At 40.5% G+C, this 15,330-nt stretch overlaps 2 protein-coding genes and 1 long non-coding RNA gene across 14 annotated transcripts in view; 2 read left to right on the forward strand and 1 right to left on the reverse strand.

Moving 5' to 3' along the window:
* Nucleotides 1–14,247, reverse strand: part of LOC107262930 (very low-density lipoprotein receptor) — a 34,129-nt gene extending 19,882 nt beyond the window's left edge. For 2 of the 8 annotated variants that reach the window (XM_015729621.2, XM_015729620.2), the window contains exons 1-2: nt 13,355–13,889; nt 5,885–6,010 (exon numbers count right to left, since the gene is read on the reverse strand). In XM_015729621.2, the coding sequence (XP_015585107.1) occupies nt 5,885–6,010; nt 13,355–13,466 (238 nt within the window). In that variant the 5' untranslated portion in view covers nt 13,467–13,889. Of the gene's footprint in view, nt 1–5,884; nt 6,011–13,354 lie in introns of all 8 variants that reach the window. The other 6 variants (XM_025080252.1, XM_015729622.2, XM_015729625.2 and 3 more) reach the window with 5 other exon arrangements.
* On the forward strand, nt 21–5,867 carry LOC112493691. The gene is made up of 3 exons (XR_003058319.1): nt 21–446; nt 538–775; nt 835–5,867. It is a non-coding gene; the product is annotated as an uncharacterized LOC112493691 (long non-coding RNA).
* LOC112493690 lies at nt 11,761–13,371 on the forward strand. 5 transcript variants are annotated; one of them, XM_025080257.1, is made up of 4 exons: nt 11,761–11,977; nt 12,466–12,655; nt 12,854–12,907; nt 12,981–13,369. In XM_025080257.1, exons 2-4 carry the CDS (start codon nt 12,494–12,496, stop codon nt 13,074–13,076), a joined length of 312 nt encoding a protein of 103 aa, XP_024936025.1. In that variant the 5' UTR covers nt 11,761–11,977; nt 12,466–12,493; the 3' UTR covers nt 13,077–13,369. The 5 variants fall into 5 exon arrangements, 4 of the variants coding, with proteins under 4 accessions (XP_024936025.1, XP_024936024.1, XP_024936023.1 ...); XR_003058317.1 differs by having other exon boundaries at nt 11,761–12,644; nt 12,974–13,365; XM_025080256.1 differs by having other exon boundaries at nt 11,761–12,655; nt 12,959–13,371.
* Nucleotides 14,248–15,330: the final 1,083 nt, after the last annotated feature.

Genomic DNA, 15,330 nt, shown 5'->3' on the forward strand with positions numbered 1-15,330 from the left:
CCCCCCCCCCCCCCAACCCTCTTGCTCGCGTTGAAAAGGATTGCTCGAAAAAAAAAAGAAGTAATTGGTAAATATTTCGAGCACGGAGCCAAATAAATCTCCTGGCTACGATAGGAGCAAGTTACCTCTGTGTTTCATAGCGAAAGAAAATATTGCCTTGATACGTTTCGTAGTGCACTGATCGAATGAAATAGCAGCATTGAATTTCTCGAGAAAAAAAAATTAACACGAAAATAGCATGACCGTTAGTGCTTGATTCCAAAACTCCTAGATTTGGCAACCAGACAGAAGCCAGTAGCTGATCAAAACATAAGACCCACGTAATTTCGTATATCGCGTGTAATAAATGTGACGCGTCGGTTTCCTGAAAGTTTTTGGCAGATCGTCAATAAAAACCGCCTGGTGAAAAGATCCATCGATATGGCCGCCAATGGTTAATCACTCAGGTTAGCCGATCCGTATACGTGGTCGTGGCAACAAACCCAATCGAAGCAAGTCAGTATAGGCTGGCTTTCACCATAATTATATGGTATCCAGGAACCTATGGCGAAGTCGCGAGATCCGGACGACTGATGCAACCAGTGCAGGCCTTGCGCTGCAAATCACAATAGTGCAAGGATCGAAACGAGGTGGTTGGAGGAAGATAAAAAAAAGGGGGGAGATGAGGTATAAGAAAATAAGTAAAACACGCTGTAAGGTCTCAGCATCCAAGAAAGGGAACCAGCTCGACTGATGCAACATCTCAACAGACCTGCGTATAGCGCACGGCAGCCTTGTACATAAGATCAGACATATTTGACCTGTATGATTATTAATTCGCTCTCGTATTTTCAGTATACGGATACAGCGTCCTCCAGACTCTATAAACTGTGTACTGTGTACTACGGGTCGCTTCAAAAGTACACGTACCTCTTCCGCAACAGATAAATACTCGAGGTCAAATGGATACGAGTAACCCCGTCTGTTTACAACGAGCGAAAAAAAATACCATTGAACAATTTATGATAAACCACAAGAATCCTCAGTGTACCCAGAATGCTCGTAAACGACTGTCGTACCAGCGACGCCAGTCTTCCCGGCGAAGTCCCACAAGTAGACACTTCAAGAACCTCCCCTAGGAAAGACCCCGTAGCAAGTACTCTTGAAGATCATGGAACTTGTGCTGTCGATGGTACAGGCTCGCTCGATCAATAATAAAAAGTCAACGAAAAGGAAAATAAAAATATCACGCCGCATAGGAATAATCGCTTATGGCGATCGATTTCATGTTAAATCCGAGTAACGTATATATAACATATAAATCGGTTCTGGTAGCAGAGGACAGTTTGGCAAAGCGCCCGGCTGTGCCTAGGATTCGTATGCGTCGTTTAATGCATTGTGCCAGGCTAAATAGGAAGGTATACATCCCAAGGGGTGTACGGTGCACAAGTAGCTAGAGCGAGAGAGAAAAAGTGAAAGAGAGAGACTGTTACAGCAAAATGAAGGAGTAAGCGAGAGGGATTACAAGAGTGTTCGTTTTCACAGGCGTGAGATCCTCGTAAAGCAGTACCTAAAGTGGCTGTCGAGGATCCCGATAGGAGGGTCGTTACCGTACTGCCGTACTGAATACACCGTGCCCTGGATACGGAAGCTTTGGTTAACTACTCTCTATCCCCTGGTATACCTTAAGGCAGTACACAACCTGGCCGAAACGACCTTACGCGTCTAATCCACCAATGTATCAGGTCCGTCAACACAGAACTTAGTACTAACTGACGCATTATTGGCATCATTAACAAAGAGCTATGCGATATGGTATTAATCGAACTGCGACGTAACTATCGTACATGGTCTATATATGGAAAGAAAAAACACATCAAATATATAAACTCTCAGTAGGACACGGAGTGATATGGTTGAACCTATAGATGTAATGCTGCCATATCACGTAACACGTTATTACTTCATACCACATATATATATATATATATATGTATATACACTGCAAAGAAAAGCCCATGTGAAATACATATACATCGCAGTGAATTTTATCGGAATATCGGACGCGACATGTCCAAAGGTTGGACCGACCCTTGACCCGTGATAGAATGATACTCTCGAACAGCCTTCGAGGAAGAGGATTAGCCTTGCAAAAAATACGAGCTGCTCTCCATAGGTATAGAAGCATTTAGAAGTGTTCTTCTAGCTACATTCGGGTCCTATACAGCACTGCCTGAAGTCAGCTTGATAAATTATATCAGGGGCCATTTTTTTCTATCGACCGATCGCATATCATTAATGCGTTAGCTGGGTTCACCAGGTTTACCTTGGACATCGTCGCACACATAGCAGAAGTAGTACCTTCTTCGGGACGAGGAGAAACTTTTGCCAATAGTTGAAGCCGTCCCCGTTAAGGGTATTCGGATATAGTACCTGAGCTATGTATACATGTATAGTACGTGTCTATAGAGTGATCCGGGTTGTCTCGCAGACGTTAAACTGCATAGCTGGGAAGAGCCGTCGGATAAGCAAGGCGTTCGGCTTGCAGCTGGTCTTATTGTATAATCGATCTAGCCGCGAGGCTATAGACGTCCGTCGCGATGCTTATACACTTAAAAGCGTCTAAACGGATGGTGCTTCTCCCACGAAGAAGGCAAAGAGTATAGCCAAGAAAAGCTTCTGGGGATTTATCTGATTTGGAAGTGGCGCTTCTTGAAAGCCAGTAAAACGCAATACGGTCGTTAATGGAGATACTCGTGAGAGGGAGCGAGAGCGAAAGAGTGGAAGGACATTCATGAGATTTGATATAGCAAGACGATTTTATATAGTAATGGTGGACGAGTGACTTGGTCTCGTATACGGTTGAGCGTCGCGACGCTCTTGAGCGACGTGGAAACGTACGGCCGGTAAATACAAGATCGACCCAGAAAATAGTTTAACGACTGAAGGATCAAAAACGGGAGTTTGTTGTGAGCTGTACCTCCGAAAGATGCAGAGGGATGCTGGGAGTTCGTGAAAATCTCATTAGCACGTCTCGGCCGAGTAAGTAGATAAGTAAGTAGTACAATACTTATGAAACGTTGAGATACAGGAGTTAAGACGCTTTTCCGCCTTTCAAACAGTGATAAAGGGACTTTTTATCGATTCTCATGAATGGCGAGAATAATACAGTCGGCTGTTAAGTGACAAGGAAGAGAGGAGGGAGGAGCGGCGAGGGTTGGTGTACAGCATAAGATCACAGGAAATAGCCATGAAGGCAAAAACACGGAGAAACAGGGTCAGATAGGTTGGCAGCTGGAAATCCCTAGAAATAGGGATTTTCAGTGGTCGTTCTAGTTATAAACAGCTCATCCATGTTTATTGGAAGGACCCGTGATCAAGTTCATATATATATATATACGAACGAGATAAGGGTCGAACCTCGTCAGTCCAAGAGAGAAGGACGAGACGAGCGTGAGAAGTTAGAAGCCAAGAGAAATAAAAGGATCTTTAAGAAGTGACAGAGACAAAAAGAGAAAGTAGAACTACGGAGTGAAAATTCGATAATGAAAAGATCGAATGTGTTGGAAGTACCAAGACGAAATGGTAACGACCTGAGAGAGAAAAATAAAGAGAGGCGAGAGAGAGAGAGAGAGAGAGAGAGAGAGAGAGAGAGAGAGAGCTACTACAGTGGTGTATATCTATATATACGTATCTATCTATATATGCATATCTTGAGTCGACAGTTGAAAAAAGTAGGAAAGGTCGAAAGGTATAAAGGTGTAAGAGGTTGGACTTGACATATGACCGGGTGGAGAGGCGATAGCTGCGATTTTCCAAGTATACCTGTGAATACCTGATGTAGAAAAGATCTTTACTCCTGACGGTAAGGAGGGTACACGACACACCCGGGCACATAACTCGATTTCGAAGAAAATGGACTTTTGCGGTTTAAAGGAGAAGACGTGCACAAGTAGAGGAATTGGTAGCTATACGTATATAGCTCTAGGTACGTATAGGTAGATAGGTAGTTGTACAGTACTACGTATACGGGGATTCTGGAGATAGAATGCTACGGTTCACTCTCCTAAAGAGTATCACGGAGGGACCGGGAGAGTCGGAGACAGAAGAGAGAATGAAAGAGAAGGAGAGGGGGAAAGAGAGAGAGAGAGAGAGAGAGAGAGAGCACAGTTTGTGTGTAAGCTACGTGTGTAGTGTAAGACAGAGGTAGAGCCAGGCGTCGGCCAAGAACTCGATCGATAAGCCACGCTCTCCTCTCTCGATTTTCTCGACGTATCTTATAGTGCATATATATATATGCACACCCACATATATATAGAGAGAGAAAGAGATACATATAATAGGGACTGAGCTTCCTGGCAGCGCTGCCATTGTGCATTCGTGTTTCCGTCTATTCCGCTTTTCGCCCTGTGAATTCGCTTTTAACCTTAAGAATGCACGCGTGGGTCGATTTGACCCCGTGACTTCTGAAATGGGGTCGATCTCGACTGTGTTGTCTGCATCTCGAAACACCGACACGAGAAATCGCAACGCAATTAACGGCCACCGCGTCGATAAAAAGGATGTACGATTTTCTTTTTTTTTTGCTTCCACTAAAAAATCCATTAAATAACTGCAGCCCGTTGAGGATTTATTAATTAAAGATAGATAGTCTCTCTCTCTCTTTCTCTCTCTCTGTTTCGCACCACATTGTTTTGGGCCACGCTGATATAGTGTCTATCATGCGTCACATTTTGAACGTCCATTTCCCTCGGACTTATAAAGCAAAACAGTAAAATCGTCCTTATTACAATGAACGATTTGATGGTACCTGTCTGTGACATTGGAATGCATTAAATTTTTTTTTTCTTTTCGAAATATTTTTTTTCAATCGTAAAAACTAGAATTTTTACATAAATATCAGTTGTCTCATCTGCGAGGGCATGAAAAACCATTGAAAAGGCGCAGCTAAGACGATGCGACATCACAACGCAAAACCATTTGAAAACATATGGCTACCCTTAAATCGTCACTCTGTATATACCCGCTGGGGGCTCTCGGTAGCGATTTAACGACGTAACGCCTGACAGAGCATCGCGACGCCAAGTATACGCTTCTGCTGCTTGAAGAGACCTTGCTTTTAAATAAAGAAATTGTCCTTTACTCGTAGTGATACAAAGGCGCAGACTACTAGGTCCTTTTTCCTTTTACGAAGTAAGATTCCTTACCCCGTTCATCCCTGAATCATACTCAGACGTTTCTTATCGTAATACGATATACGCGACTTCCAAATTACGCTCGCAGACGATTGCGTAACAGTATTTTTGCTAAAAACGTAAAAGACACAATAACCCAAACATGATTACACCGAAATTGCGGATTTACGCTATATGCAGATATATCGAGTATATAAACCCCTCGAGGTATATGATGTGTCAAGGATGAAATTGTCTGGTGAAATACGAAGCGTTTCGATATATCTATATATACTATCTATATGAATTTCTTGTTGCAGGTCAGACAGGTCATAGAGCGACCATTGTATTTTCATTATTACGTCCGCAACTCGTAACGCTACTACGCAGTGTTTTGCGACAGTTATATTGTACATCGGTATACACGCTTAGCATGCGCAGTGTACGAAAAAGCTGTTTGCTCGCAGGGCTCGCACTGATCCTCTAAAATTATACGAGCGTGCAACCTAAAGAAAAGTATCTAACTATAGCCAAAAAGTATTGTCGTCGCATAAAAATACTGCGAAGGTTATTTTCGTGACGCCGCGAGCTTGACAAAAATATAGTTAATGGACGCTAGATGAAGGATGTGACTTTTTTTTAACCTCAAAGGATAAACAACCAACTGACTGCCTTGTCAATCAGGAATCTTACGCGCTATAGGTAATGCTTTCGTACTGCGTGATACTCACTTTTGCATTGCTCGAAAGTCTCGTCGGAATTGTCTGTGCAATCGTTTTCTCCGTCGCACTGCCACGAGAATGGTATGCAGTGGCCATTATCACAAGCGAACTGTCTCAAGGGACATGCTTTTTTACCTGAAATCAGAAAAAAATAATTTATTCAATAAATATTGTTATTCGAATGAAAAATCCTCATCGTATTATCCTTATGACATGAGAAATATGTGGATTAGGTTAGGTTACCGTATATCAAGTAAATCAAGGCAATTTGACAATTCTTAGTTTGAGTTGGCGGACCGACAATGTCACGAAATATTAAGTGTCGCTCACTCAGACAGTAAGATAAATTTCGTGACGCGATCCCAATCTTATTGAACTTCCGGTAACTGTTTCCTTTCCTCGCGGCAGACGACGTGGGCTCATGAGACTCTTGTGACTTCCAGACACGTACGACATGACGTCGACGTCGAGAAGGACAAAAAGTCAGTCCACAGGGGAGCTTTGAATATTTAATGAAATTCGAAAAATAAACTCTAAGAATATAGTTTAAGAATTCATCTGTATTATTTGCGATGGTAGCTACGCAAGCGTTGACGCGCGATGTTAGTCGGGACGGTGGTATAATTTTTGAAAATTTCCATTTTTCCGTTCATTATGCTTAAGCGTCGTTCACTTCACGATTTCTCAAACATCTGACTTGCCTGAAACGATCCTCGTGACTTTGGTTTATACATAATCGAACATTAATGCTACGGCCATGAATAACTGCGAGCTACAAGACTCCTCCCATTGGAATAAATGGGTCCTTTCAATTCCAGCGGAACGAAATGAAATGAAACGACAAAAAAAAAGGAAGTAAAGAAAATCAACCAAGCAGATTTTCGGAATTAGTTTGCAGCAAATATTGAATTTTCTCAAGTATTTTTGCGATGGACTTCGAAGACAATCTTTTATTTTCCCTGATTAACGAAGCTCTAGCTTTATAACAGGGGGAAGGGATGGGGCGTCAAAATACAAAGCAATTTAACATATTTAGCTAAATCTCGCCTTGCGTCATCGTACATCTTGACAACAGACTCATTCTGTTAATATTATTGCTATTGTTGTAACCGCTACAAATAGTAGACCCAGAATTAGGCGTTACCATGGAAACGTATGCCTTTTGAAAATTGACGCGCCTCAATTTAAATAAAAATATAATTTTTCCCTACAATCGGATTAAACGCGCTTACATAGGAGCTACCATTTCGTTCAATTCATAATTAATTACAAATTAAAAATAATTCATTACCTCGTTCAGAGATGATGAAATTTTTTTTTAATTAATAAACATAATACGTTCGCAAAGGTAAGTATTTGTAGAAAATCTCATATTTTATCCGAACTGATCCCTCGGACCGTTTCCATAGCAATGTTGTTATAAATACTCTATAAATCCTACCCAAGTATCCCAGTATGACAGTACAACAAAAGTGCATAAAAATGCATCTACCAGTGCACGATCTGACTTATCTAGTATTATATGGATATATTTACAATATTCCCATCTGTAAACATACAACCGTATACGTACCCACTCATCTAAGGTACACACGAGTAAAAACTTTGACAGATAAAAACACATCTATGTAGCCAAATGGATATAGATGAAGCTACGACATCGTTGAAATAAAGCTCAAGCATGCACTGCGCATACACAACAACTGCTGGTTCCTTGAGACGTGAAGTATTTTCAGAATTTGATTTATCGGGTTGAGTAAATGTTACGTTTACTCGCTCGAGTAAATCAGAATTTGTCTCATGCACTGCGGTGCAGACAATGCTTCGGGGTGGGTGACTTCGTAGTTTAGAGATTGCGGACTGACCGAAATGCAAGTTCACTGGCAAGTTTAGTATCGGATGCACAGCATCTGTGCACCTCATGGACCAATAGGTGGTCGATAGGATGCAATCCGGAATCTACAATAGGGTCGAGTTACTAAATTAAATTTCTAGTGTCCGCAATATCCAACGTGCATCTAGCGATAAGTAATATCTACTGGTTCATCTACTGTTCTCTCTCTCTCTCTTTCTCTCTCTCTCTCTTGTTATATCACTACCTCCTCATCACCTTTGACCTACATCTGCCAAATATAACGCAGTTGATAACGATTCGCCGAACTTTCCTCGTGTTAACTACGAAGCCTGGCTAATCAAGCTGACCTATGACCTTAGGTCAAGAAGTCAATTTCATTCAAGATTATTAATTATCTCAAGGATCGACACATAGATACGTCACGAGTTCACGTATATATGTACACCTACAGTCAGTGACCTGTTTCACGGTGATACGACAATTATCGGCACCTATTAAAATTTTCATAAGCCCATCAACCCACTGTACTGATTGCTCCGCCGTAATTCCGAAAAGCCGTAAGGGCCATGGACCACAATCACGTACGTACAACACAGGTGTCACGGGAAAATATTATCATCGTCATTGGAAATACAATTTATCAAAGAATTTTAGTTTACACGACCATCTATCATACGCAGGTACCCGTATCACTGATTAATCATTAATTACTCATTGTCACGATTGGATATAATTAAAAATGACAAAATTCAAGTTTATACCATCATACTGATCGGTCCATTGTGCATCCGAACCGAAGTGAATGGATGCCGCACTTACTGGAATTTGCATGAGATTTTCTATGGGATTCTAACCAATTCTATGGCTGCCAATACGTATATCTATTCAGCTGGCTACCTATTTCCAGTTCGAATTGGATAACAATACAATTTAATTCGAACTCTTGCTCCGCGGCTCAGTGAAAATGGTAATGGGGATCGTTCGGAATATTTGAATAATTTAATTAAGGATAATTCTATTAAATACATTTCGCGAACTCCATCCCCTCCTACCCCATACTTGTAAAAAATTCATGACCTTCCAGCTTTTGCACGATACTCGATTAATCGTGAATAGAGAATCAGTGAGAACTGAGAAGAAGAAAAACTTATGAAAAGAAATGAAGAGGGGCGAGAGAGAGAGGGAGATACTTCAAAGTGGAATTCCAAAAGAGAAAAGTTTCGCGAACCCCACGGTCTCTTTGTGAATTTTGTGAAAATTAATCCAAGCGACCGAGGGGGCTTCTGTTATACGCTGTACGTGGAACAGAGGATCCCGGGATAAAGGGGCAGGGTAAAGCAAGGAAATAGAAAGGTAACTAACCGAAGAACGAAGATATATGTATAGAAAGCCTGTAGAGAGCGAAGCGTCTATTGGCCACCAGGTAAGAATTTAATTGGGACGTTATTAAAAAGTTGAGAACTATCGCCATTACGTGAGATTCCGGAGAATTTTCATTTTTAACGTTTATTACCAATCGCCACGCTCACAGGTTACAGCAAAGAGGAAAAAAGAAAGCATCTTCAAAAACGCATTTCACGCATTTTATATCGATCGTTTCATTAATACGTACTTACGTGATAAAATTTACCAAATTTCCTCAACTCCCAATATTTCGCACATACATAATCGTATTTCACATAATTACATCATTCTCGGATAAAAATTATTTATTTATAACCGACAGCACACAGTACATAGTTCAACAAAATATTAAACATTTACAGTATGCATAATACAAAAGCCATACGTACACCGGGCAACGTAGTGCGTATAGTCCGGGAAAATATTTCCGTTCCGATTAGAGAAGATACTAATTAGTTATTCAATTAGTCTGGCAATGTTTTCTACTATCTATTTATATACGTGCAACGTACGCGCAACGAATTCGTTAGTAAACTAATTACATTGTGATACAAAATCAAAGGCAGGTATACGCTTTTTAATTTCATTAGCAACAATGATCCGATGCGTGTCTGTTTGGTTGGTGAGATGATGATTAAGAAAAGTCATTTTATTTCCAAACAATTTAAAGAAAATTAATGTAAGGTACAACCAAGTTCCTTTTTGCCACTGGCTTTCTCTCTGAAGTCGTTGGCGTTACGTTTGCTACTTTTCTCATAGACTTGAACTTTTGTCATTTTTCAAGACCGATTTACTTATTCATTATCTTATGGGGAAATTAATAACGCGCTAGCTTGCTTCCCAGTTACCGCCTCAAGTGACGCGTCACGCATTTAATGCCAGAGTGGATTTTAACTGGTAAGTGGCCCTAGCAGCATCTTATGCTTATGAGGAAGACATTTCGTGCTGGGAAGGCCAATTGTTTGTTGTGGACAAAGCCATTTACGTGCATTAACGAGTTTTCTAGTCGAGCTTTCCAAGAACGGAGGGCGAATAATTGAATTTCGTTTTTCTTTTTAATGAAAAAAATGGAGATTGCGTAAGAGAAAATTTTTCCTTCCCTGCCACTGGTCAGGCGAGTGGAAATGAAAAATAATGGGGATGGAAAGAGAGGGGAGGGAATGTAAATTAATTTAATTAAATTAATTTGAAAGTTAGATTTATGTACTGAACTTTACTTTTTTTAACCACAAAAATGGGTATACTGATTGTCGTATACTAGGGGCGCAATTGGTCCTCTATCATCGCATTACGTTCCATTCGTTTCGCTTCGCGGACGAGCGCTTAGCGGAATTGAAATACAGATAGGAAACGAAGAGAACTGGACTAACTCGAATTTTGTCATTTATTTTTTCCGATAGAAGCTAACGCGTCCTGTTGATGCGGGGTAATGTGGATAACCAGGAAACGTCGGGTGAAAAAAGAAAATAAAAAATTGTTAATCAGAGGACAGCTTACTGAATTATTTTTAAATAATTATTCGTGTATCGATAATTTTCAGAATAATGTATTTCTCTTTATCCCATTGATATTTTAAATGAATAAAAGGTATTAATTCAATTAAATCGTAAATTGGTCGCTGACAAAATCATCCCAACGTATGTGTATTCTGATAATACCAAACGCGACGGACGAATGCACCGACGAAAACGAACGAAATCACTGAAACATTGGAAAAATGCAGAAAAGCGACAAAAGGAATTCGTGACAATTTAAACGCGCGTATTCGGTTCACTAATTTTCAGAAAATACATACCAATTCGACAGAGATTGGAAAGTCGAAAGTCACCCATTAGCCAATCAGACGACCCGAAATAGACAATTTCCCGAGAAGTAATAGTAACCGAATATACGAATAGCCGATGTAAAGCCGCGTTCATATTGTATATCCACATTTATGTGTGTAATATATTTTCAGTTAAGTGCAATATTCATCGACAGGCCAAAAGCTACGAAATCCGTATACTTCCATATCGAAATAAATCTTTTCTGTCCAATGAAATTGAACGAAAATGAAAGAGATCACAGGCGAAGGAGAACGAGAGAGACAAGCAATGAAAAAAAAGATAAAAAAAGAACCAACAAATCTTTCGCTCGTTTTCAAAAATTACAATACAGAGGGATCCCTTTTCCTTTTCGACGCTAAAGCAAACCTATACGTTTTACCTCTTTCTCTGCCTTCGGTCCTTATTTCCTTCTTATACGTTTCCCTATGTCGTACCGACGTTTCCCTACCGCGAAACGAATTCTCCGCCAATTTGCCGACACGGCCATAATACATTTAACAGAATCGTGACCCGTCCCTGTACAATTTGTCCGGACCGCGAATAAACGTGACACAAGACGTTGTTACCGGATGAAGCATACGTACCCTGAACAAGTACTGTACCAAAATTTGACATTCATTCACGCTATTAAAAGGGCACCCTGTACCAGTTATCAAAGCCAATAACTACGCAATCCAAACGTCTTTTAATTAAGTAAATTTTGCAGAATAGACGCAGTACACGGTATATAAGAAATTCCAGAATACATACAAATTTTATTAGAAAATATTCTGGCTACAGCCATTAAGATTGCCCACATATTAAGTGCAGAAATGCCTCGCGAGTTTGACATTGAAACCGACGTTGCGACGGTACTCCAAACGTATGCAAACGTCAAGAGAGTTTACGTTCTACTTATATCTGCTGCATCCTTCGTATAAACTCGCGTAATATGATTCTAGTCGTGTGATATTAAACAAGCAGTGGGTGGGCGAGCGTGTAAAGTAGATAATGAAAGTGCTCCTTCAAAATACTATTGTAAATTAATGCTATTACACTATAAACAAAAAGACCATTATTGCTCGCTTGTGTACAGAGTTGATTACTAAATTCTCGGTCACGGTCTTGGCCAGGAACACGTTTAACCGAAGCAAATGACGGTCAGTAACCTGGACCGTGTAAATCATTGACCTTCGGATATGTTGATGTTGAATTGACACTCGAAATTTGATAATTAGCTGTTTATATTTAAGCGTACTCTTATGTGAATACGTAATCAGTAAAATACCGAAAAAATTATTAGGATTAATAGTCATACCATTTTAAAGTAAAGATTATACTCTATGACGAAACCAATTTAATGGAGAAGTTCATCAGATTGCTCGATGCTTCTTGAACCATTTGCGCATAGTTTGAAAATTTCCCGTGTTACGTGACCGAGGGTGAAGCTCAACTATTCTGTTTTTATGAGCGCATCATTATTATGATTGTGTACGGAACTGACGTTTGATCATGACTTCTTGTAGACAAGCTTTCTCGTTTTGGCACCTGTCTATGGTTGTCAGGTTTATCTTGGCAACGAAACACTTTGTTGCTCAGTCAATGAATATTTGGGTAGGGCTGCGAGACGCTTTTCGATGTAAACACGAATTACGTATCTTGGATGGATTTAGACATTTCTTCGATGTCATGGAAGTGGTAACAGGTAAACACAAGGTGATTGTATGAAATTAAAATAAAGAAGGGCCACATTCTCATGTAGATATCATCTGTTGATTCGTATCACTAGCATTTAAAATAAACAAACGATTATACTTGTCATCTAATACGAGACGCGAGTTAAGATTGACTGCGTAGCTCATGAATTCCATTATCTCGTATGAGTAATGTTTCGTTTAATTTTTCCTGTTCCAGTCTGTCAGGTCCGTTATTCAGCGAATACCTGAGAATCTTGTTCATCAACATCCGGTACGTTCGCGATTTTTCGTACAATCATGACAAGCCCGCGAATGAAACCAGCTTTTGAATTTAAAGGTAGCAGACGGTACCCGAAGTTGCACGAAGATACACGAAGGATAGATCGGCCCATGACATTCGATTGGCTGACAGCCAATCAGCGCTGTGTTTTTATGAATAGCAGAAGAGGCTGCGACCCACCCCGTGTTCGAATGCTCCGCTCGAGCGGTTAAATCGACGCAAAGCCAACCGGCATTTTCTCATAAAGGATAGAAACGACAGAAGAATTAAAGATGCGAATAAAAAAAATACACCAAGGAAGCTTATTAAAATGACATAATAAAAGCAGATATCCAAACAAAGTATTCATTAACACAGCTAAACCCAACCAGTACCAATCAAAGTATAACAGGACAGGAAACAGTAGAGAAAGATGTACGATTATTATTATCGACTTACTGTCTGTGGAGAAAGCATCAACGAAGCTGTTCGACGTCGCGACGAGGGCGCCCAATATCACGACAAGTGGCGAGAAGGCTACGAGCAGCCGACACGTATAGCTTCGCCCCATGCCACCCTCGACTGCTGTTTTCCCGCACCACCGTGTTCGTTCACACGTTACAGAATCCCTTATAAAAGGGTCCGCTTGCTCTAGGCCCAGGTCGGCCTGATGCAAGGAAAACAACACGCGCGTGTCACCTAATCCGTCTCTTGCTTTATAGAAAATGCGACAGACCACCACTATATTTCACGCGGCTGACATAAAACTCTCCGAAGGGCTGCGGCACTGTCACGCGGTGTGCGAGCCTGCCTTGGGCGAGGTAAGGCTTCTGCGAGGCTTCACGAGAACGAGCAAAAAGGGAATGGTGGTTGGTGGCATAGGCCCGCCCCGTACACGTCTGTCTCTCAACGTTTTCTCTCTCCCGGGCAAGCAGGAGTCACTGATTCTGACGCACCGACATCGCGCCACCTGCGCGCGCATATGTCTACCGCTCTTAACTATGCCTGTTTGGCCTGACTGCCAGCCTACCAGCCTAGTTGGTCACCTACCTCTACCTATCTGCCCACCTAGTCACCAAACTGTTTATCTAAATTACATTGAATTTGGTCTGCTTAGATATCAATTTTGCCTACTTTACCTTCTACCTTGTCTGTACCGAGTTCATCGTCACTTGACACCGTCTGCAACCTGAACCGGATCGTCTGCCTAACCTATATCTTATGATGGACACCCAAGCACGTTTGAGAGTCGTGCGACTACGCGTAGATAGTATTACTTGGAGTTATTGAATATGTGAGACATATACAGTGTACAGTTAGCATTAGTGACAGTGGTGACGGTGATTGATTATTATGTCCTTTACATTTTCTTTCACTTACTTAATATAACAGTCAAGTGTCATCAGCAAAAAATTACTGAAGCAATTAATTATTTACCAAGTACGCCGAAGTAGATCTTTTCTTTCCTTTAGACATGACGCGTTATGTTTCACAGTACAGTGAATGTTCGAGATACTTCGAGGTAATTGTACGAGTTTGGAAATTATACCGTTGGACTTGCTTGTTATGTTCATAAAGTAATACAATAACTTGTATATTAAATATAAACAATTGCTGAAGAAAACTTATCCGTTTGACTGATTAATGACAAAGACTTTTTTTTAGATATGAAATACGCATGTTCAAATAGTAGGGACATTATATGCAATGTCAATTTATGTAATTCATTCATTAATTCATTGCTAATGTACGTCACAGTGAGCAACTGGTATATCAAAACATCTTTTTATGGTTTTGTCAGAAAATTTAAAGCCGAGTGCGCCTTTTCTTACCGTTGATTTGTGTTAATCAATTGCTCCTTCAACAAAACCAGAGATGAACGACGAATTTCAATGGCTCGATCAGTTAAAAATTCAGGCTAAAAAGAAAACCTTCAACTGATACAAATTCAAGGTAGCATCACATTCGTTACTGCTAGTAGTCACCAGTAATCCAAGAAGCAAATGCTCTCGTTATCTACTGTTGGCAACATCTGGGAGTTTTGTCAAACTTTTTCCATTCCACGGAGCAGCTGCACTTGCCTGAAAGTGCGACGTTCCTTGTAAAAACTTTACAAACAAAATCCTCCAGCTACGTTCTTCCCGACAAAAAGCTAAGGATCTTTCGATACAACAAAAGTCATGAAGAATATATCGAAGGTACCTAAAATAGTAGTGCCATGCTCAAAACACAGCTGACAAAAGAAAGCAGAAGTTGCAGAGTTTTAAATTCTTTCGCTGTCTTTTATTGCAATTTCAAAATTGCATCACATTCCCACTAGTAAAGGAGAAACCTTTATGAGTACTTAACTGCATATAGTATCGTATAGACAAGTCCCTTGATATTCTAACGACCATAATTGATTATTGCTAATTACTTTCCATCCGTACACGTAC

This window comes from Cephus cinctus, unplaced genomic scaffold, assembly GCF_000341935.2.
Source record: "Cephus cinctus unplaced genomic scaffold, Ccin1 Ccin1_scaffold0129, whole genome shotgun sequence".
Taxonomy (NCBI): domain Eukaryota; kingdom Metazoa; phylum Arthropoda; class Insecta; order Hymenoptera; family Cephidae; genus Cephus; species Cephus cinctus.

Excerpts from the sequence above, each read along its gene's own strand:
- LOC112493690 (XM_025080255.1), top strand. The coding sequence starts at position 12,452 with ATGACTTCTTGTAGACAAGCTTTCTCGTTTTGGCACCTGTCTATGGTT. Across the intron at positions 12,656-12,853 it reads TGGTAACAGGTAAACACAAG|TCTGTCAGGTCCGTTATTCA; the intron begins GTGATTGTATGA and ends TTCCTGTTCCAG. Across the intron at positions 12,908-12,980 it reads ATCTTGTTCATCAACATCCG|ACGGTACCCGAAGTTGCACG; the intron begins GTACGTTCGCGA and ends TAAAGGTAGCAG.